Here is a 23,611-nt window from a genome sequence, read left to right on the forward strand (position 1 = left end):
GAGCAAATCAGTGGCATGGGATAACCTGGTTAGCAGATCAAGATGAAAGCACACAAAGTGATTCTGGGCAATACAGTGCTCAGAAAATGGAAAGATGGGATCTGGGAGAAACAGTTCTTGGTTTTGTTTCCTCTTTCTTTGCAGTGCAGCAGGGCAAACATCTCCCTCCACTGCTGCCTTTCAAAGGTCCTCTCATAAGAACACCCAGTGCACTTTTGGATGCTGTTGCAGGCGCAAGTGCTGGAGATCCTGTGCCTCACCTCCCTCGGGTCCCCTCAGTGCCCCAGTGGCTGCAGCAGCCCCACTGCCTCCCCTTGGCTCTCCATCGCCGTGCACCACACATCACCCACAGCCACAGCTCCAACTTCCATGGAGTTCTGAGCGCTTTATAATGCTGATATCCACCCGTGATGCACCGCAGACAACAGCAGCAGCTGTGCCAGCAGTGCCGCGCGGCGGAGGCGGCCCTGTGCTAATGTATGCCTGTCCCTTAAATTCTGTGAGCAGTTGTAAGACAGCCGGATCCCACCCATGGGAGCGTGTGCCCTCATGAAGCACAATTACAATGAGAATATCTCATTATCTCATTGGCTTTAGCTTACTCTTCTGTTACCATGGTTTCAAATACACAGAGGAGCCTGAAACTAAGAGCGCCGCTAACAAAGAACATCTCCTTGTACAATGACATCAGATCGTGTCGGACAGAACAGACTTAATTAAATAGCCCCGACGTGGGCCAAAATACCAAAGTTGAGGATACTTGTCTGATCATTATGGTGTGAGGTTTGCGTGGCCGGAGGGCTCTGCTGCCACAACAATTGGTGAAGGATCATGCTGGTGCAGGGGAAGCCAATGGCAGTGGCAGAGCCTTCCTCTCCCACCACCCCATCCCTCTGCCCCCGGCCCTGCACTGCCCATGGGATGCTGCCCGCAGCCGGGTGCCACGCTCCCATCCCCGGCTCCGGGTTCTGAGCAGCAGCATTAAAAATTCCACAAATCATTTATTTACCCTGGAGTATATCCGGTGACATAATGTGACAATAATGACATCCCCAGTGGTGTTAATTGATTTTGTCTTGGTAGAGAGGGTAATTTGGCGTCCACAGCAGCTTCTAGATCACGGACTTACTGATTGTCTGCCTAGGTATTATTACTGTTAATGAAGAGAAAACACGCTTTCCTCTTTAAAAGACAGTATGCTAATTATGACAGACAATAGGGAGTCAGAGGTCATTTATTATTTTTAAACAGAGAGGTAATGCTAAATGACTGGCATAGAAGTGCAAAATGACTGTAAATTAATAAGTGCGATTCCTGGCTCATAAAATCCAATGTCACCATCAAATGAAAAGAGAGCGTTCATGAAACATTCTGACCGTCTTAGCACTTGAAGGTGTGAATAATTAACAGCCAGAAGTTAACATCCACCAGCTTGTAAAAGGTCTGATTAAAAGCAGTGTTCATCAACCCCCAAACTATCGTAGCTCATTGGGTCAACATCTCCTAATTAATGGTTTCATATTAGAGGGATAAAACGTGTTTTCTCAGGACAATTATTTTCAAAAACAAGGACTACTCCAGTCACAATGTGAGGAATAATTAAGAATTATGTAGAGGCGATACGGGAAATGCCACCAAGGCAGAGCCCAACTTGCAACCAACTGCCACCAGTGCCATGGCCACCTCGTACCTTGCCTGTCCCCATCCTCTGGTGGATGTGCAGCACGTCTTCCATTGCACTGCAACACGAGGCTCTGCTCCTCGGGGTCTGTGGGGTGAGAAGTGCTGTGGGAAGCAGCCAGTGAGGGCTCATTGCAAGGCAGGGCTGGAGGCACCCATCTGGGAGATGGCAGCAGTCATCCTCTGCTTCTGCTCTGTGCAAGCGGCCATCACAAACACATCCTGAACACATCTGAAGGCTTCTGGAAAGCACAAGACTGAGTAATGCTGGGTTGGGGCAGGAGGAGAGATGAGGCAACACGGATTTCATCAGCGACTGCATGGACGTGGATTTGTCTCTTTTGCGATACGCATGTGATTTCAATTGGTATTAATAAAGTATTAGCTGAATTCAGTGGAAGGCAGCTGACCTTTATGGCTCTTTGTTGGAAAACATTGAAAAATTCATTACAGGCCATCATCGGAGGTGTCACTCCAACCTCCATCTTGCTCTGCTTCTCCTGTTCCCCCTCGCCTTGCCTTATGCTTTATGTGCAAAGCCATAGCTCCAGTGCCAAAAAACCGGCTGCCCCACACCACCAGACTCATTTTCAGCTAACCTAGGCTGAAAACCAGGAGCTCCTTGTTTTTTATTTGAATTTCAGGCACGGTTTTTTACAATTTTACAACTTTTTCATCGCAATAAAATGCATTTTTGTTGCTGTTGTTTTAACCTCAGCAGCTGAATTTGCGCATTAAGTTGGCTCCAAGAACTGGGACTTGTTGCACTCACTTCACCTGCAACGAAATTCGAAAGAACATAAAGAACTGGTATCACTTAAAACTCAGGATCACTGTTGAGGTGCTGCTCATGCTGCTACATTCGTACGAATGATTTACTTCCCAAAACAATTTTGTTAATGGCTTCAGGAATGGGTTGAGTGTTTGGGACCTGTATTTGAGGACAGTGGTTATGACACTATACAGTATATCCTTGGTACACAAATAGCCCTCCATGCTTTATAAGATTCTTGTAAGCCCATAAAACCTAACTCAGAAAGAGAGATTTAGGCTGGTGCCAGCAGCTCCGTTTCCCCAGTGAGGGGGAGACATGGCTGAGGTTGTAAAGGTGCTGCAGGGGCAGCCGAAAAGAGGCTCGGTTATGGGCATGAATTATGGAGAAAGCTGGAGACACCCCAGACTGGTTAATCTAACAAAAGGGAGAGTAAAAGGGTAATCTCTGAGAGATACAGTGTCCTGAAAGGGAAGGAATTAATGTGGATGAGCTGTCGAAGATAGTTAATAATTTAACAGCTGTAGGTAATGGGCGGACAGCACTTTCTAAGGATAGATCAGATAGATATGGGCATCCTAGGAGCAGCCAGGGGCCGTGGGGGAGTTTGGCTCTCTTGTTGGCATTGCTTTGCTTCCTCATGCTGTAGGAGGTGCAAGTTGGTGATAGAAGGAGGAATTCCATCAGTAGATGTCAATAGATACCAATAGATGTCAATAGATGGCCAATAAAGGTGAGTAGTTGCCAGTGGAGGTCAATAGATGCCAGTGGAGGTCAATAGATGCCCATAGAGGTCAATAGGTGTCAATAGATGCCAGTAGATATCAATAGGTGTCCATAGATGTCAGTAGATGACAATTGGTGTCAATAGGTGTCAATAGATGTCCATAGATGTCCTGCTGGATGTGACATCCATGAGGTTGTGCTGAGCCCTGGCTCCTCAGGATGGTCCCAGGGCATCAGTCATAAGGAGAAGAACTGCAGGGGCTGCAGCCCCACAGGGAAGAATGAGGGGCTGGTGGTGGCCATGGTGAGCCAGCAGCTGAGAGCTCCACTGGCAGCACAGTCCCTAAGGCTTGGGGCTTTTGTTTTTAATTTACTTTTTAAACACCACTCTCTAAATGTTGACCTCCGTTAAAAGCACTCCCTGGCTCTGATTTGCATTTAAAGAAGAGAAGTTCAAGCTTTTAAATTCCAAATTCTGCAGGAAACGAGGGCTGATGAACCAATATTTACACTAGATTCAATTTGATGCCTAAATGGCATTTTAGCTGTCATTATAATGAGTGGGCACTGCGCATGCTGCCTGGCTGGTTTGGACTCACTCTAATGATACGGGGGTGTGGTTATGCTTTAATGACATTCTTTAATAATTTATCAATAGAGTTTGTAAGTGCTAATTTGCACTTTTAGGTGCATATTCTCCTTTTGAAGCCGTCACACAACCCCCCATTAATGTTAATGGGAATTGTGCTCACATTAAAAGGAGATTACACCCCTTAGGTGTTTAACATCTGACTTACCTAGGTCTTAAATTGCATTGCTGAATGTCACTTCTTTCATTTCCTGGGTTGGCTTTTTGCTGCACTGCCACCACACGCGTGCAGAGGCAAAGAACACGCATGTGAAACAAAAGTGGGGGCATGGGGAGGCAGAGCCCAGCCTCGTCCCATGGCTTCAGCCCAAATTCAGTGTGAGATACCACAGAGAAGTCAACTATGGGCATGACCACTGGGGAAATTCAATGACAGCACCCAAGACCAACGTTCTTGGATTGACGTCTCATTAACAGACAGTATGCTTGCTATGGCTCACATTTGTCTCTTCACTCAGAATATCACTTGAGTTCAATTGAAATCCTATTTGCTTTGCTAAGGTTAATCAGGTTATATTACACATTTAAAGATCAATTTTCAACCCCTAGCCCTTTACTAAGCCCACGCCTACTCATATCTGGGGTTTCAGAAGAAAAACAGAATGGGAAACTGAGCTATTTGTGCACAAGAGGTGAGTCCGATTTCTGGGAGTCTGTCCATGGGGAAGAGATGGGAGAGCTCCTGCAACTCACTAACCCCAGAAATAAGTGGTCAGGACCTGCCCTGGGCACAGCATTAGCCCAGGGCCCAGGGCCCAAGGCCACATCCGTTGGGACTCATTAAACGTGTTAACATTTTGGTGATGGATTAGTGTGGGTAGAGATGAGAACCAGAAAGCTTCCCTGGGAGTTTTCTGATTCTGAGAAAATGTCTTAGAAACACCAGATTCCCCAGCACTGCACTGCAGAGTCTGTGGGTTAAAACCCATTGGCGGTGCATTTGGTTCTTAGCTAGGAGCATCCTCAGGAGAGGAGAGCACTGCAAGTCTTCCAGATGGAGAAGGGAGGTGGGAAGTCTAACTGTCTTACTTTGGCCCTGGGACAAATGAGGACTGTAGGACTGCAGTAAGTCTCAGGTGCTGGAAATAGGGTGGCTCATCCTGAGACACGCACCACTGATACCATAAGGAACTGACGTGCCTTCTTTGACCAAGTAAGGTTTAAGGGGGTTTTGGTGAGAAGGCAGTGAGATGGGTGGGGTGGCTCAGGCACTGGGATGCTGGGTGCAGGTCCTGGGTGTGCTGACCCTGTGTCATGGCAGTTGGCTGTGGAGCAGATCTTGTGCCGGGGTGGGATGATTTTACAGAGCTCAGGTGTTTGGTATTCATCTGCATAACTTTCTGTGCTCGTCTGTGCACCGGCTGAAAAATATAATGAATGCCTTACATGTTAATCATGAGAGAGACGGAGCAGTTGGAGTGTGATAGGCGATGAATTATGCATTTGCCCCCACCTGGGAGTTAATATTTACCATATCTTGCTGAAATCCATTACGAAGAACAAACATTGTATTTATAGGACATGCTGCAATACTGTTCGCTGTGCGAGGCAGCAGGATGGGCGCTGCGGGGCTGTGCTGGGCTCTGGAGCAACGCAATCTGTTTGTCCTGGAGTGGGGCTGAGCTGCTCAGCCTCCAGAACAACAGTCCCTGCACACACCTGGGGAGAACCAGGGCAACACACTGTGCTTGGTGGGCTGCTTGTCCCTGCCCAGAGCATGGCATCCAGCACTGGGATGTGCTCCCACTGCTCCCAGTGCTCCCAGTGCCCCAGCAGATCTCAACTGGGCAATTGCTGAGTTTCATTCCTTTCCATCTATATTCTTGTATAAACATCTCACAATGGAAAAGTGGATGCAAATTTACTGGAAGTCTGTCCAGCAAATCCTTCAGGTCTCCCAGTACTGGGGGTCATCTTGTCCCAGGTAACAGCAATAGGGTGAGAGGTGCTGGCCTCACGTTGCACAAGGGAAGATTCAGGTTGGATATTAGGAAAGATTTCTTCACCAAAAGAGCAGTGATGCAGTGGCACAGCTGCCCAGGGAGCGCTGGGGTTGCCATCCTGGGAGATGCTCCAGAACCATGGGAATGGGTCACTGAAGACGTGGGCAGTAGGCATGATGAGGTGAGTTGGGGATCCCAGAGGTTTTTTCCAACCATAATGATTCTGTGATTCTATGTGCAAAAGCACCACCCCCTTTATTGCACACCTCCATTGATCTGCAGGGTCACAGAACTTGCCCGAACCCTGAAAATGTTTACACAATAAGTGGAAAAAAATGGGCAACAAATAGCTCCAAAGCAGCCAGCAGCACCTCAGACCGTTGGAAGCCAGCAATGGGAGCTGAAATCTCACGGGTACCTCCATGGGTTGTGATAAGTTGCATTGCTGGGTGGCATTCAGTTGACACGGCATGGCCGGTGCACGTGGGTTTAATTTGTTCCCGATTGATCCCATAATTACAAAATTTGTTTAAAGCTGTTATATTACCTCCTTATTTGACACAATATGGCACAATTTTGTTATAGTATTGAAAACCAAATAAGACAACCGCAGTTGGTAGCATTTCAAAGGAAGATTCCCTTTAAGATGAAATCAATCCCGTTTCAAGTTTATTCCCTTGCTTTACGACTGGGGCTCTAGGGGTGCATTTTGCTGAAATACGTCTTTTTGATTTCGCAGAAGTTCTTTAGATTAATATGCAGCTGTCATTGCAAGGCAAATCCAGGCCGGCTTTCATGTGCCTCCCCTCTCCCCAGGCTGTGGGGGACGTCTCTGCCGGGTCCCAGCACAGCCCCCCCGGCCCCCCCAGCCCCTCACCCCTCTCCGGACCCTCTCCACCTACTCTTACAGCAGCACAAAGCAGGGCTCCAGGTACACCCAGCAGCACAAGAGGAGATTTGCTCTTTTCTACCTTCCTCGCAGCACCCTTTGAAAAGTTGTTTGGCTTGCAGATCATGTCGGATAAACTTTCCAAGGGGATATTTTTCAGTAAATAGGCACTGAGGGCTGTAAGTTTCCATCCTGGTATAAATCTTTGAGCACCGATTCCTGCTGCGGTGTCCCTCAGGTGGGGTTACCAGCACATGGCTGGAGACAGCAGCTGCTCCCATGCAATGCACTCAGTGCATTCCCATCTGCACGCTGATGGGAAGTCAGCTCCTGCACAGCTCTGTTCTGGTCAATTAAGGGGGGCACGGCTTGTGGCACCCAGATACCCTGAGAAACGCTCTGAGTGGCCACCCCAGGGACTGCTGTCTGTACCAAAACAGTGCTTCTGTGGCTGGGACTCCGGGGGCTGTGCAGCCTGGAGCAGAGGAGGTACCAGCAGAGCTGAGCACAGCTTTCCAGGGCCTGAAGGGGGCTGTTAGAAGGAAGGGGACAGGGTCTGCAGCAGGGTCTGTTGGCACAGGTTGCCCAGAAAGCTGGTGCTGCCCCATCCCTGCAGACTCCTATGGACAGGGGATGGGCTCTGAGCATCCAATGGAGTTGTGAGTGTGCCCACGCATTGCAGCAAATGGGACCAGATGGCCCTTTGGGGTCCCTTCCAACTCAAACCACTCTGTGATTCTATGGTTCGAATGATTTATTATAAGCCTGTATATGATTTCAAGGCCAGATCCCATCTCCCACCCCAATGAGCCCTGTGCCATTGCTTCCACCACAGTGGCAAGGCCATAAAACCACATTAGTGAAATAAAAATATCACCAAGAATCCCTTTGTAGTGCTTTATGGAGATGACTTTTTAAATATATATGTTAACATATGATGTGGAAGCATGCACCTACAGGCAGGGGCTGCACAGGGCAGAGGGATAGGTGTAGGGCAGCGAGTTCAGGAAGAGGGAGAATGTACAAGGGGATGAGGCCAAGCATCCCTGCGTGGGTTTCCATGCAATTTCACCAAGATTAATAAAAATGACTATTTTGAAGATCTTTGCATGCGTTGTTTTCTTTCCTGATCCGTAGGGCTGCAAATCTGGCATTTCTATTGTTCCAAAGATTGAGAAGTGCTGTTGGGGAATGCTGCATTAACAGCTGAAGTGCTGCATGCAGTTGTTTCACGAAGGCTGCTTTGTGCCTGCTGAATATCTCCGTTGATCCCTCTCTTTAACACACAATTTATATTAGAGCTGTCTCTCACAAGCATTCTCCACAGCTGGAAACATACAACGCATCGGAATATTTGAATACGGAGAAGGCAGGAGCTGGAGTTCTGTGTGCTGAAGTGCTCATCTCTCCCAAAATTTGGCTTTTTTTTTTTGTCTTTGTACTCTGCTTGAATTCCCCTTTTCCATATTTCTTTCATATTTCCATTTTCCTTCAGGGCAACTGCAAAGAGCTGAGCTGGGATGGGCTTCTATCACGTGTCGGGAGCCCAAGCTTGGCACGGTTGGGATTTGCTGTTTCTGCAAACAAACAGCTACAGCACGCAAGACAAATGGGCTGAGATTTTTGGCACAGAATATTATCAACAAGATATCTTGACTCATGGCCCCAGAGCAGCCATGCCCCTACTGTGACACCCCAGAGAGCAGGGCAAGTGCCACCTACCTCCATCCTCCACCTCTGTGGTGCTGGTGACAGCTTGGGCACACGGTTGATGTATGTGTCTGGGATTGGGTGACCTACAGGTGTATGGGACTGCAGGTACATACACGTATCTGGGAGGAGGGCAGCCATGTGCCCACAGCCTTCCACATTGCTCTGGTTGTACACCTGCCCTGTTGGCACTACTGCCTGTCAGGGAGATGCCTTACAGAGCAATGGGAACATCTCCATGTTCCAGCAAAGGACATTGTCTACCCATATTTCTTTAGAAAGACCATGCATTATAATCACTGTATGCAGTGATCTCCATTCATTTTGTACAATAAGTACTGTGTCATTTAATTAATTTAGACTAAAGAGGAACGATCAGCATTCACTAACAACGTTTCCTTCGGGACTGCAAATGAAAAATTCTCTTTCTGTGCAGCCCCTAGAGCGGGAAGCACTGCTGTAGATAAGGTTTGGGTTGGAGGGAAATGTGCTTCTGCTCCCTGTATATCCCCCAGCTCTGTAAATAAAATGGATCTAAAGCAATGGTGGCAATGACACCCGTAGTGCAGTGCACACCTGGAACCAGCAGGAGGGCACCCATGTCTCATGCTCATGTTTTGTTTTGTTAGAGTGATGCATTATTTCTAACTTCAGTACATACTTGAGGTATAAACTCTATTACTGCTTTCAATAAAAGTGTTTAGAGAGCTAGTTGCAAGGGACGTCTCTTCTGTAGAACAAGGCTATGCAAGTGTCATCTCTGCTTACTGCCAGCCCTCAGCCTGCTCAGTACCTCTTCCTTCCTCACCCCAGTTCTGCCTTGGTGGTGTCAAACAAAGTATTACAGGAAAGTCATGTGTTTGGAGATGTTTGTGGTGCATGGAGCAACAGCGCAGCGACCGCCCGGAGCAGTAATGCCACGTTTTAGCATTCCCGTCCCTGCAGAATCCATTTTTATATTATGGAAATTTCTGCAGACCTTAGGCCATGAGTATTGAACGGCCCTCACCTCTCGCAGCTTTTCATTGACCTACAGTACAATACAGGCTTTTTTTGAACATAAAAGCAGCATTGACAACCCCTCTATTACTCCGAGAGCTTGTTTACCCATGTGACGGAGCGGACTTTCAAACTCGCCGCTAATTAGAAGCATGCTGCTGAGGACATGCCCTTGGCTCCTAATGCCCAACACAGGTGATATCCCCTCCCACCACCATCTCAGCCCCAGGGCTGCCCCCCACTCCCTGCCCCACATCCTCCATCCCTTCCTAGCCATACGCCCAGCAGGCAGAAATCCCACAGTCACCGTGCCTCCAACCTCACCCTTGTTTTATCCCCGCCAATTTATAGCCCTGCACACTTACTGTAAGCACTATTTTCAGCATGCATTAGGAGGACTATTTTAATCACGGCTAGCAGAGCTTCTCCCCCCAAACAATTTCTCTTCTTGGGAGAGCTAATGCGCGCTGGGGACACAGGTTAGCCTCCAGCTGCTCCTTGGTGAATTAGCTGCGGAAAAGTCTCTCCCTGCAGCCTTGAGCAGTCGGAGTATTTAAATATAACCACACGGCTTTCATTTGATATAATAAAAGATTCTCATCTGTATTACCAGGTTCGATATAAGCGGTTTGCCTCTCAGATGTATTATAGTTCATTTCATATCTAGTGATACAGTAATAGCTCAAATTGCGCATTGAGGTCAAGGACAGGCATTGATCTCTTTAAGCAAATGCTGCTATTAATTAGAGGTGGGCTCACACTGCAGAACCCAGCCTGCATGGGTCCCTGCAAACCCCAGAGCTCTGTGCCTGGGGCTCGCTATGGGGTTTGGCTCAGCATTGGCTTTGGTAACCCCAAGGACAACCCAAGGATGACGTTTCTACCCCAGCACCTTCACTGTGTACCCATCGCTCCTCTTCCCATATCCTTTTCTCCTTGCCTTTTTAAAGTCATCCCCTAGCCAACTCTTTCCAAGCAAGGAAGGTCTTGCAGTTTCATGAGCCACGTCCCATGCCCATAAATGTTTTATTGCCCAAACAATGCAGCCAAAGCACCCGCTTGTCTCCTGCCCAAGATTTTCAGTGCAACACAACTCCCTTCCACCCTCACACTGAGCGCTCACGGACACATTTACTTCCCAGCTTTCACCAGATCATCTTAATGAAAACTACTGAACCAGAAATGAGGGAGTTTATGAGTACTGCTAAGCTGTCAGGAAAAGACTTCTCATATTAGAGCAGTGATTTTATTAAAACCTTTCAACCAAAACCAAAGAACTCCAAGAGAAGGAGGGGAAAAAGTCACAGAGATGGTGGGAAGCCCTGTGGCAGCCTGGGCTCTGCTCCTGATCTGCGCATGGCCAAGAGCAAAGGCTCTGAAGGTTTGGCCACTCACAGCATCCCTTGCTCTGTGACACACACACAAAGTCATTCAGGAATCACAACTTTCACCCAAACCAATTGCTGTCGATGTGGGGCTCAAGGGCTTCCTGTGGGGTGTGCAGCTGTGCCCACTGTCTGTTTACAGCAATGGGAGGAGGGAATCATAGAATCATGGAGTGGCCTCGGTTGAAAAGGAGCACAGTGCTCACCCAGTTCCAACCCCCTGCTGTGTGCAGGTCGCCAACCAGCAGCCCAGGCTGCCCAGAGCCACATCCAGCCTGGCCTTGAATGCCTGCAGGGATGGGGCATCCACAGCCTCCTTGGGCAACCTGTGCCAGTGCCTCACCACCCTCTGGCTGAAAAACTTCCTCCTAATATCCAGCCTAAACCTTCTCTGTCTTAGGAGGGAGGCGATGCGAGAGCTGCAGAGCTGGTGTTTAAAGGCTGAGAGTAGCCCCAAGTGAAAAACCAGCCACAAACACAAAGAAGAGGCAGGATAAACAAAATCCACTATTGAGAAGTTGTGGAGGTTATCCATCATTGTCAAGGCTCTCTTTGCAGTGTGAGCCTTCATAGCAATTCAGAGAACCAGCAGCTATAGCTGTCCCTATATCTTAAGGATATCCTTTTTCAGGAGACATCAATAATAACAACAACAACAAAGAAAAACTCTTCTTTAAGTGCCTCATCACACTGAAAACTTGCTTGGATTTGTGACAGCACTTTTACACAAAAATAGAAGAATTCAGATCTTCCCCGTGATGCGGTACCGAAAAATTACATTAGCAAATAGTTGAGCAAGAAGATCAGCATTTAATATGCCCTCCTCATATACTCATTTTTAACTAAAAGAATGAAATACGGAATAAAAAGGGTTTTAAGTGAAACCCATTCTCTGAGCTGTGCTGGGGGCATCTCCATGCTGTGGCAGCGGCTGCAAGGATTGCGTTGCATGTGTTGGCTGCATTGGGCTTCGAAGCAACGACTGAAGTAATTTGTCTGATGTAGGTAGGAAGATTGCAGTGATACACATTGGCACGGGGAAGATTAGGAGCTAAGATATGCTGTACAGCTTCTCATCATACATCTGGAATGCATATTATAATCTGTTGTAAGCTAAATGCTGTGAGTGTGCAGCAATTGGAGCTGGCACCAATGGCCCTGGCGCAATGCAGACCCCCTCCCAAGCCCCTCTAACTCATCCCAGCTCTCAGCTGACCCAGACACTGTGTGCATTACGTAGCAGATGTACACCAGTGATAAAGGCTGAATGCAGCACGATTAGCAGTACAAGCCCTTTTGCAAGGGCTTTAAGCTGCACTTTGGGCACTGGGCACCACCAGAATGCAACGTTGGCTCACTGCAAACTGCTCTGTTGCATGGAAACAGCTTTGGAGCTTCTGGGCAGGGATGCAAGCAGATGAAAATGGTCCCACTGGAGGTTAGTGCTGTGCTGAACCTGTGCAGGACAGCAGAAACTGGAGCAGCCGACAGTCCATGCTCTGCCTGCTGCAATGCTCCCACAGCAGCACTAGGAAACCAGTTTGGGAGTGTTACACAAACAAAAACAGGCAGGGTCAAGGCCACCAGCCCTTCCCAGGGTGTTTTGTAGCACAGCATCCAAGCACCTTACATTTTGCAGACACAGTACTACCAGGACACATCATGGCTCTGTCCTGTGCCAGCCAGCAGTGCTGCTCCCAGGCTGTGCTTTGCACAAACTCCTGCAATTTCAGAGGCACAAATGGGCAGAAGAAGGTGCCTTGCACACTGCCATCCCCTTGCACACTGCATTGCCTTGCATATTGCCATCCTCTTCCACCAGAAGAAGCACGAGGGAAAAGATCCACCAGGAGAGCACACGAGGCATCTGCACCTGCGCAGGGTGCATAACAAATGTGACCTGATTGGAGAACATAATATTACTTTCAATGCAAAAATGACTTATGTCTCATGCAGTGATCAATCACAACGTTACCATTCGCAGGCGCAGAGGCGGTCCTGAAGCCCCGAGCTCCATCGTCCCGAGCACAGCCACCAAAGGACCTTGGTGGGGAAGAGGGCACCCGGCCGCGGCACACCGAGGGCCAAGCAGGGAAGCGGGGTGGGTGAGGAACTGCTGTTTGTTTCAGCTGCAGCACGGACTGAAGGAGCCGTGAGGTCGGCGACGGAACAGCTTCCCTCTCAGCGCATCGCAGCACCCCGTTGCCCCGGGCCCGGTTCCAACCCGACATCCCCGCGTGTCCGACCCGCACCTCCGGGCCACGCACAGCGCGTCCATCCCCGAGCATCGCCGGAACGGCAACGGCCCCACCTGGCGGGCGGGTCCGAGGGCTGGGAGCGGGGCTCGGCGGCATCCCGAGACAACCCGCTGCCGGCAGCGGCCCCCCGGGAGCACCGCAGCCCCCTGCTGCCCCGCGGTGCTGCGCGATGCTGAGCTGGATGCGGGCACCGCATCTCCCGGCCACGGGGCCGCAGCACTCCGGGGCCGTCCTGCCGCAAAAAATCGGCAGGGAACTGCAGAAAAAGTTCTGAAATGTTCCTTGCTTGAGTGTTTGCATGCTCATAGCCCAAGGAGCGTGCTGAGGGGGGAGCTGCATCCCAGCACTCGTCTCCAAATGGATGCTCGTAGGTGTGCTCAGACACCACCGACTCAATACGTTTGCCTAGGGCCAGCAGGAATGGTAAAAGAAAAAAGAAATTAATTAAATCAGCAGCATGGATCACAAGGGCAGTGTGGGATGCGTTAGGGTGGGACTTGGGGATCTGAGAGGTCTTCACCAGCCTTTGTCACTCCGTATCTCCTGTGCAATGTGAAGCACACCCGGCCCCACTGCCCGGGGTGGGCAGCAAAAGGGTCAGGAGGTGAGAAGCTGTGGGGTTGGTGCTCCAGGAAACCATGGGAAGAGGCACACGGAGATGATGGAAAAACAGGGGAAGAAATACTCGCTTTATTTCTAAGCTTGGCACATTTGTATCTCAGCCAATTGGCTTAACTACAACTTGCAGTCCTCATTTTGAAATATGGGCATTTCTCTGCTGGAAATGCTGTCCTCGAATATTTCCTTCGTCTGAAAGCTGCAAGGGTCAATACATCAGCACTAAAGTCTGCTGAGTGCCTCGAAATAGGGCGATATCATTTCCAAAAGTAAGTGACCACTAGGCTGCCGTTAGCCTGACATTGCAGAGGAGGAGATGGCTTTTTGCAACTTTGATTTACTGACAATTGTTGGAAAAGAAGCAAGCAAGAAATGAAAGCCCAATATTTCCATTACAGCTTACTTAACGAAAAAATATGGTAGGAAAGTCAGACATCATAAAATGCCTATCTTCTCACTATATTTACAGGCTTGTACAGCAGTGTGAGCCAGGGCAGGAATCAATGTGGAGCAGAGCTCAGAGTGCAGCAGCACTGCAGGGCAGGGCAGCCCGGTCCCAGCAGCAGTGCAGCATGGCTGTGGCCATTTGCCCCACAGAAACCAGATGGAAGGCTCAAGTTTCTCCTCCAGCAAGCCTGCATTATCCCTTTTTGTCTGTTTATCTCCCCTGGACAAGGGGAATGCTTTGACCTCAGGCTCCGGTGCTATAGCCAATCCACTGGGCATCCATGGTGGATGCATCTGGATGTGTTTTGGACCTGGAAGATGTGCTTTGGGCAAAGAGCTGCTGGGGCTCCAGGCAGGAGCAGCAGACCTGAGGTCCATCAGCAAACCCGACAAAATTGCATAATGCTGCTGGGATGGGAGGATGCTGCTGTAAAAGCAAAGAGCCCCAGTGCCGGCGCCAGGCAGCGCTTCCTATGGCTCAGTCAATACTTTAATCTATTCTAATGATTATCATTACTGATGTTTAGTATAATCACCTTGTCTGATACAATTGCTAGGATCTGAAAGTCAACTAGATTTTAATGGTTCATCATTAGGAGCATTATTCAGTCGGATTAAACTGGTCTTAATTCCTCTGCAGCTATCATTTAAATCCATTCGGAGCACGGTATGGCAGCCTCCCTTGTCATGATATGAATCAATGCCCTGCCTGCACACCGTGTATTTCCAGCTCCATTTAGCAAGCAATGGCACAGATGGACACTGAGGTACTACAGCAATTAATATCCACGAGATGCCCCTGCCACCATTAAAGTTTCTTTAAAAAGCACAGCAGCAGAGCATGGATACACTGTGCTGCCCGTGGGCAACCAGAATCAGGAGCCCCAAACTCCTTAACCACAGAACTGGGATCTTCCATGTACAAAACACTAACTTCCCAGCTTCCTGCCATTGAAAAACCAGGGAAAACATTGATGCTGCTGAGGCATTGTACTGGAAACCCTGAGGGACCATTTTTTGTTGCTTCCTCAATGTGCTACAGAGCTTGAAGGCCAGTTAGTAGGGAAGTAACGTGACCACAGAGCAGCCAATGGCACCTATATGCTTTCCATTAGGAGAACAAAACTCATTTCCCTGAGACTAATAATACATTTATCTGTCAGCCAGAATACAAATGTGAATTTAGAAAAAGTGCAGACTTACCCCTTCCTTCACAGGATAGAGGGGCAAATCAAGTTCATTTCTTGTTACTGAAACAAGTGAAACCCATCCTGTAATGGCTACAAGTAACTCTGCACTTGAAGAACCTCCTGCAGACTGCAGAACTCTATTAAGTAAGCTATTGGATGGCTCTGCTTAAAAATGAAACCCTGAAGACACGTTTGATGTTTCTTTTAGTTAATGAGATTTCCATGATAGCTACAAAAATAATATTAGGCAACAATGCCATTAATCCTGGATTACATGCAGCACGGGGGAAAGAATTAGTAGTATAAAGCAAGAAGATCAAGACACTTTGCTTTTCAACAAATAGCTGGTGGAAGTGCAGTACTGTCCTGCCTAACAGAGGTGGTGAGGAGCTGCCTTTTGGTCTCTGCTTTGTGCTGGCACAGCTCTCACCTCCCCTTCCGACATGGGGAGGCTGGATCTGGAAAAAAGGGCTGAGCAAAGTGATGACAAAGAAACCTTACATCTTCAGAGGCAACAGGAAGCAGCAGTGACAGTGGGATGTACCTGCTGGGTGATGACACGAGTGGTTATTGCATATCTAACTTATGCTGCACGGAACTGAGTTCACGTCCCCACATCCAGCAGCAGGGATGACACTGCCCCCACCCTCCCAAAAACACCCAACAGCAAGTTTGTTGGTAGGAAATAATTTTTCCCCCCCAGATACTCACTTAATCTATATGTGAAATATTATACATACGAACTGCCATAAATCAACAACTACTGCTGTGCATTTAGAAAGTTAAATTGTTTTCCATCAGAATTCTTAAATCTTATTAACTTCGTATATCCCGTATTTGGCTGTTTCAATGAACAGCAGGATGAAATAGGGATAAAAAGGCAACCCAAAATAGGATTACATGGAGCAACAGAAGGGGAAATAATCTTTGAAAAAATAATCTAAGACCAAATTCTAACTGCATTAGAAAGTAACAAGTCATGGTTTCAATCAGCAGCCAGGCAGGAGTTTGATAATCTCATGCGCACAGCATATAAATCTGCAAGTGAGACAAATTGCATTTTAATTTATGTACTGAAAAGGTTAACTTCTAATACCCTCTGCTTGCTTAAGAAAGCAGCAAAAATACATTCCCTCACAGCACACACAGCAATAAAGTAAGCAGTGTCACAGGGCTGGATCTCACACAGCCTCAGTGAGGCCACGCTGTGCAGAGCAGCAAAGCGTTGCAGCTCTACATGGCATTCACAAGGCTGCTTCTGAAGCCCCCGATTGCAGCCACTCACATGCACCATGGATAGTGATAAAACAAGGGGGAATGGTTTTAATCTGAGACAGGGGAGGTTTAGGTTGGATATTAGGAGGAAGTTTTTCAGCCAGAGGTTGGTGAGGCACTGGCACAGGTTGCCCAAGGAGGCTGTGGATGCCCCATCCCTGCAGGCATTCAAGGCCAGGCTGGATGTGGCTCTGGGCAGCCTGGGCTGCTGGTTGGTGACCTGCACACAGCAGGGGGTTGGAACTGATGAGCATCGTGGTCCTTCTCAACCCAGGCCATTCTATGGTTCTATGATCACTCCTGGAACAGAAGTTACAAATCAGTTTGCATTTCCATACCCCACAGCAGGGCTGATGTTACCTCACCCCTCCAAACACAGCCAGGCCCCATCTCGTTCTGCAAAGGGAATGAGTTTCATGATGAGCCCAACGGCATGCCAACTCATATTGACTTTGAAGAAACAGCCTTTTTGGTCATAAACTTACTTTCTGAAGCATGAATCATCACATACACATTCAATGAAATATTAACTTGAATTTATTCTCTTGGATCTTATTAAGAATTTCATTAAACACAACAGAGCACTGACAAAATCCCTCGTGCTCAATAAGCAATGACAAGGTACAGTCTCCTTATGTTGTGGTATTGTTTTTTCCCTGTGTAGTACTTACCCTACCCAGCAGCTTGCAATGAAATGCAAGTCCTAGAAAACCATTATCTGCAGCGTATGACAACAAGCAGTAATTATGTTCCACAGAAGGCAAAGGCATTGGTATATAAAGTTTTAATTAAAACAACAAAATGCATAGTGATGCTCTGCAGTGTACATGGGGACCCTACTATCAGTTGGACAGTGATAAAACAAGGGGGAATGGCTTTAAACAGAAACAGGGGAAGTTTAGGTTGGATATTAGGAAGAAGTTTTTCATGCAGAGGGTGGTGAGGCACTGGCACAGGTTGCCCAAGGAGACTGTGGATGCCCCATCCCTGCAGGCATTCAAGGCCAGGCTGGATGTGGCTCTGGCAGCCTGGGCTGCTGGTTGGTGACCTGCACACAGCAGGGGGTTGGAACTGGATGAGCACTGTGCTCCTTTGCAACCCAGGCCATGCTATGATTCTATGATCTCAAGAACTCACACCACAATTCTGCTTTTACATCAGCAATGGATCCTCTGCACTGATGGTTCTTAATTAAAGGGCAATTTTCTTCCATGCAACATGGCCAGACTGAGCAGTACAGAACTCCACGCTGAGTTCAAGGCTCGGGGCTAGTTTTAAAACAGCCGTATTACTGCTATCAAGATGTAGGTTTTCATCTAAAAATTGTCACCTTGTCATATGCATGGCATCATCGTGTCAAATAAATACTCCCAAAGCACCCACTGCTGTGATTCCCATCACAGTGAGAAAGGCAAGCATTCAGGAAAACAAAGACTTAATACAGTTCTGAAGCAACAGAATAAATATTTGCAAATGATGTGAAGATGAAAACGTTAAACAAGCAGTGACAAATTAATGACAAACAAATGAATACCAAAAATAAGTGTGGTTGCAAAGCTCCTGCAGTCTGACCCATCCAAGTCCCCAGGCGTGAGCAGGGCTGAGCACAGCACTATGCATCCTCCTCACCCACAAGCAGTGGCTCCACTTCCAGTGCCACCAAGGCATGTGATCTCTCCTTGTGCTGACCATACAGAAGGAACTGCACAGTCACCTGTTATTTTGGGGTAAGGAAGTAATTAACCAGGATACAGAGGCAGCACTTGTTTCCAATCAAAGACGAAATAAGCTGTGCAGAAGAGCAGCCCTCCATTTAGTGCTGGCACAGACTCAGCGTACCAGAATCTGCAGAGGAAAGCTTAGAACTTATTCACATAGTGTGGAGTATTACTCATTTGTCTAATCCTAACTGTGGAAGGTTCTACATTAGCAGACAAACTTCTCCATATCTTTCTTAATTCTCATTTTCAATGCTGTATGGCAAAAAAGTTCAGTCATTTTATCAATACTAAAAACAGGAAGATACAGGGGAAAAAAAATAAATAAAAATTCCAGATCCCCTTGGTTCTGTGGCTCACATACAAGCGAAGACATTCTTTAGTATCTCTTGCTTTCATGGGTTCTAAGTATGAGATTAATTAGAAGTGGAAGAGGAGCAATGTCCCCCATTGCCCTGTGCTCCTACAGCAAGGTGGGCAGGGAACCCCACTTCTGGATGATGGGAAGGAGGGGAAGCTGGTAAGACCTTCTTAGCAGCAGATCAGCAGGACCTGATCAGAAAACAAGATGCTCGCCGTGCCCAAGGAGGCTGTGGATGCCCCATCCCTGCAGGCATTCAAGGCCAGGCTGGATGTGGCTCTGGGCAGCCTGGGCTGCTGGTTGGTGACCTGCACACAGCAGGGGCTTAGAACTGGATGAGCGCTGTGCTCCTTTGCAACCCAGGTCATTCTGATTCTATGATGATTCTATGAGTCTCATTTCCCACAAAGTTCCACCTCATTTGGGATTTACAGGCACTGACAGCCTGACAACTCTAGGACTCAATATTTAATGCTGTTTTCAACACAGAATTGTGCAATTAGACGTGTTTATTTCTATTGTAAAACAGACCACTGGAAACGCTACTAATCTACAAAGAATTAACAAGCATGTACTTGGTCTTTTTCTTGATAGCTCCAGCTCTGAAACAACACTGCTGGCTTTCAGCAACCCAACCTTTAGATAAATGGGTATGTGCACCTGGAAAGGACGACAGGTCTCACTCCTTTTGCCAGATAGTCAAGCACCAACGTTGACACAAAACCCCTTGTTTTCTAATAGAGACACCATTTGTGAGATAAAGATAGAACACAAAGCTACCCAGCTATGTCTTTCCATAAGTGTTGGTGTTTTGTTTTGTTTTTTAAAGGGAAATTGTCTTCAGAGAGGCCTGGAAAGAGGGGAAGTTGTCTACATCACAGGCAAAGCCCTACTAATCGTCCTACTTTTTCCAAAGCTTTCCTGCATCCCACCTCTCTGGCCCCCCAGCTAAAGATTAGACAGGATTTCCTTCATAGACAGCAGATCAGCACTCTTTTTAAGTCTTTCTGAAGTTATTATTTGGGGAATCATCTTCTTAAGCTTAGCAAATTAGCTTTATAACATATATAGCTGCTGCTTACACTTCCTGCTTCTTTCTTTTCCTTTTCTTCTTTCTTTCTTTTTGCAAGTATGCCTTATTATACTCACAATACACAGCATCTCCCCAAGTCTTAGTAGCTGCACGGGTAAGAAAGGATGTGGTGAACAGGGGATCAAATTGCTGAAAACAGATGGTAGTCTGGGACAAGTCTGGACTGAAACACTATCACTGTTAGCCACCAAGCTGGCAACAGAGCTTTTAAGGAAGATAAGTTACAAACCAACCATGTGGAATTCACAAAAGAGTATTTCCAGAATCAGGCTTTTCTTTTTTAGCATATGCACTCATCTGCTCAAGTTTTTAAAATAAATGCTGGATTTGTAAGACAGCTTAATATGGAAAAACATTCACTGCTCCAGTCTTTGACTTCCTGGGGGAAACCATACGGGCTAAGCATGCAGACAGCACCAAGTGGAGGAGACAACCAAACAGACTCCTCAGAGTGATGGGGGCGATGGCCACTGGGCTACGGGGTCAAATCTGCTGCACAAAACCTAAAGACAACTGAATGACAACTCAAATAACCTAACAGCATTGAGACAAAACACACGGGTGCAGAGGAGTACGTTTGGCTGGGAAAGTCTTGCTGAGGTCGGACTTACATTCTATGCACTGTGTAATTAAATTACAAAGTGTGATGTTTTGTAGGAGCATATAATGGATTCCAAGTGGCTGCCCTGCAATTCACAAAAGGAGCAAGATAACAGTTTGTATACAGCAGCCTGGCTCTGGCTGAATATACTTGGGCTATTTAGTAACAACCTGGCTACACTTAATGAAAAGAAGCAGGTATAGAGGATTTGAACAGGGTTCTCTGACAATAGGATGCTGTCAAACAAATAAACAAACGCAAAAAACGTGGCAAAGGGCTTCACCTGAATCTAAGTACAAAGCGGAGTTGTTTGGTTCTGTTGGTAAAAGGAAGAAGGATGTAGGGTGAAAGAAGATACAGAAAAGGACCAAGTTTTCCAAAAACTTGCACTACATTCAGTCCACTGCTTTCAGCAGCAGGCAGCACTGAGTGCCAAAGGGCAGCCTGGTCTGGTGGTTGGTGACCCTGCACATAGCAGGGGGTTGGAACTTGATGATCATTGTGGTCCTTTTCAAACCAGGCCATTCTGTGATTTTAGGATATGTCGTCCTTACATACAACCAGATCATTAAGCACTCACGCACCTAAAGAGCTCTGATAAGGTCCAGCACAGACCCTAAGACAGGCACCCATGCACCCAGTGTCTCTTACAGACAAAGCACCCATTAATAAGCACACATTTACACCCTGGGCTTCGTGGCCTCTTGAGAAACTCCAATCAACTTCCAGTACAAAGCAGCAGTTGGAAGGAGACAATCACTGGAACAGGAAATCACGTCCGATTTATAATTCAAATTCCTCATGTTACGAAACTCCTTTTAAAATTATAAAAATAAAAAAAAAAAAAAAGAGGACAATTCATACTTTACAAACAATTGGACATTTGCATTATTCACTGAAAATAACTGGCTTATTGTGCAACTCAACAAATCTAAGTTGGGATACCGAGGAAAAAGGATGACCACGTTATCCTGTTAAGCAAGCTGACACAACCCAGTGTAATCCTGTGCTAACCAACACTGCTCCTGCTGCCATCAGGAGTCCATTTCTTCCTAAAAATAGTCAACCCTGGCCATGTCAGATGGAAGCAGAAGAAAGAACACTGCAGCAGACACAGAGTAAGTGAACCCTTAATCCTTCCCTGGACCTTGAGAAATGAGGCCTTGCTCTCCACCTAATGAAACTCTGCACATTGTGAGAATAAACCCCACTAGAATTGGACAGTGTCAGGAACTACTTCTCAAAACAGAGACTGCTACACAAATAGTCAATTATGAAACACCTCTCTTGTAGAAATTACAACCTTTTCACTTAATCCCTCTGCTTCCCAAAAGCCAAGCATCCCTGGTCTTTCTTTTCTGGTCCAACACGACACAGCATTCTGTTGGAATTTTGATTTTCTTCTTTGGCAAGAGACAGTAACGAAGCTCTCTTCTTTAAAAAGCATTTACTTCCATACCTCAGGGGGTTCTCAAAGCTGGAGGTCTGCTCTTGTTTTCTCTTGATTACAAACACTTCATACATCTTGAACTAACACTACATCCACGACCAGATTTCTATAAGCTCCTCAACCTGATTTGGAAGCATCTGCTTTCAATACAATCTGAACTGGAAGGCTATTAGCAAGATTGGATTCAGCCTCCAATCAAGACAGAACTGAGAAATGAATGTCATGTGCACACTGGCACTGCAGTTGCAGGCTGGGCTCAGAGATGGGGGAGGTTTGTGGCCCACATAAAAGTTTCTTTTCAGAGTACATCACAGAAAAGCATCTCCAAACATGCACATAATGTACTGTAAGGGTTGTCCAGATCCAATTCTATTATTATTATTATTATTATTATTATTATTTTGTAAATAAACACAGGCAGTTTTGTGCTTCCATCTTGGGATAGGGAGGGAGTAAAAGTAAGTACCTCATGTATGGAGCAAAAGGTCTGAGCACTCAGAGCAGCCACCTGGGCTAAGGAGCAGCCCTGAATCCCTATTGCCTGTATTGTCTCTACAGAGAAAACTAAAAAAAAAAATCTCAAAACAGGCTGCTAACCACCATTTAGTCACACAAGCATTGTGTTCCCACAATGCAAACGTTTTTACTGTTTGAACTGCCCACTTAAACCATCGTGGCTGTAGATGCAAGAAGCACAGATGGCTGTTCTGAATGACAGTATGACTTCAGAGTCCACCCAAAGGGTCAGCTGTCCATCATTAGGCTAATTGGAGTGGCTTATGAAATTACTTTAATCAGGAAAAACAACCTCAGCGCTTGGGAATCCTAACTTCTTGAACTGCTCCAAGTCAATCTGGTGAAGAACCTCCTTTGAACATGGAACAGATTAACACAGCGTCCTGTAGCACTGCATGGCCTTGAAATTACTCTTCATTCTATCCCACTTCATACCTGGAGTTAACAGAGCTAAGAGCAAAGATGCTGAAAGACAGAACTTACCCTCTGCAATGCAGCTTTCTTGTATACCTTTCATATGAACTTAATATCATCAGTAAACACAGACAAATCCAACCTGACAAACTCGAGCTCTAACAGGAAAAGGATACAAAAACATCCAGGAACAAAACTCCAAAGCTCCCGAGGAGCCATGGAAGATGGTGTAAAAAGTAGAGGGCCCGGACAGATCCAGCAGCAGGCATCTTTAGGACAAGGCTGAGGCCATACGTGCAGTTTCCCAGCATGGCCAATGCAAACAGCAGGTAAGAGGTGCCTTCTGTTGACTTTCTCTGAAACTAAAGACAAGGAGGTTTATACAGAAAACATGTTTTAAGATGCATCATAGTAAACATTTCTATATAACTCTGGCACTTTCTATTATCACACACTGAAGGATTATTTTCAGTCACTCCTCTCCATCTTTTCCTGAACCCTCACAGCTCAGTATTTTCAGCACATACCACTGAAAGCAACTGAAATTGTTACAGCTCTTAGAAGCAGCTCTGCTTAATGTAGTTTTTATGTAGGTGCAAAGCAGCAAGGATAATCTGCTTCCAAATGATATTTAGTTCTTAGGCAATCTGTTTCTCTATCAGTGTGCACAGTAGAGCCCTTTGAAAAGGTTGTTGTATTCCAGCTGGAATGGAAAAGGTAAGGAAAGGGGAACAGGAATAAGCTTGGAAATGAACCAAATCTTCTTATAACCAACTAAAAGATGCATATACATTTGATGATGTAAAACCTGCAGGATTTTTTCTTCTATAGCCTCTCATTTTTATTTTTTTTTTAATATGGGCATGTTAAAAAAAGTCAGTAATGATATCTTTGAAGGGAAAAAAGAAGGGCTAAAG

At 46.7% G+C, this 23,611-nt stretch overlaps 1 protein-coding gene across 11 annotated transcripts in view; it reads right to left on the bottom strand.

The window, feature by feature from the left end:
- LOC128082188 (lysosomal amino acid transporter 1 homolog) overlaps nt 1-23,611 on the bottom strand; it is a 136,930-nt gene that overhangs the window by 104,889 nt on the left and 8,430 nt on the right. For 8 of the 11 annotated variants that reach the window (XM_052686120.1, XM_052686118.1, XM_052686119.1 and 5 more), the window contains 2 exons: nt 22,871-23,056; nt 17,061-18,255 (listed from right to left, as the gene is read on the bottom strand). In XM_052686120.1, the coding sequence (XP_052542080.1) occupies nt 18,154-18,255; nt 22,871-23,056 (288 nt within the window). In that variant the 3' untranslated portion in view covers nt 17,061-18,153. Of the gene's footprint in view, nt 1-16,565; nt 16,762-17,060; nt 18,256-22,870; nt 23,057-23,611 lie in introns of those variants that run through there. The other 3 variants (XR_008207581.1, XR_008207582.1, XR_008207580.1) reach the window with 2 other exon arrangements.

Source organism: Tympanuchus pallidicinctus, unplaced genomic scaffold, assembly GCF_026119805.1.
Source record: "Tympanuchus pallidicinctus isolate F22 unplaced genomic scaffold, pur_lepc_1.0 scaffold22, whole genome shotgun sequence".
NCBI classification, from domain to species: Eukaryota; Metazoa; Chordata; class Aves; order Galliformes; family Phasianidae; genus Tympanuchus; species Tympanuchus pallidicinctus.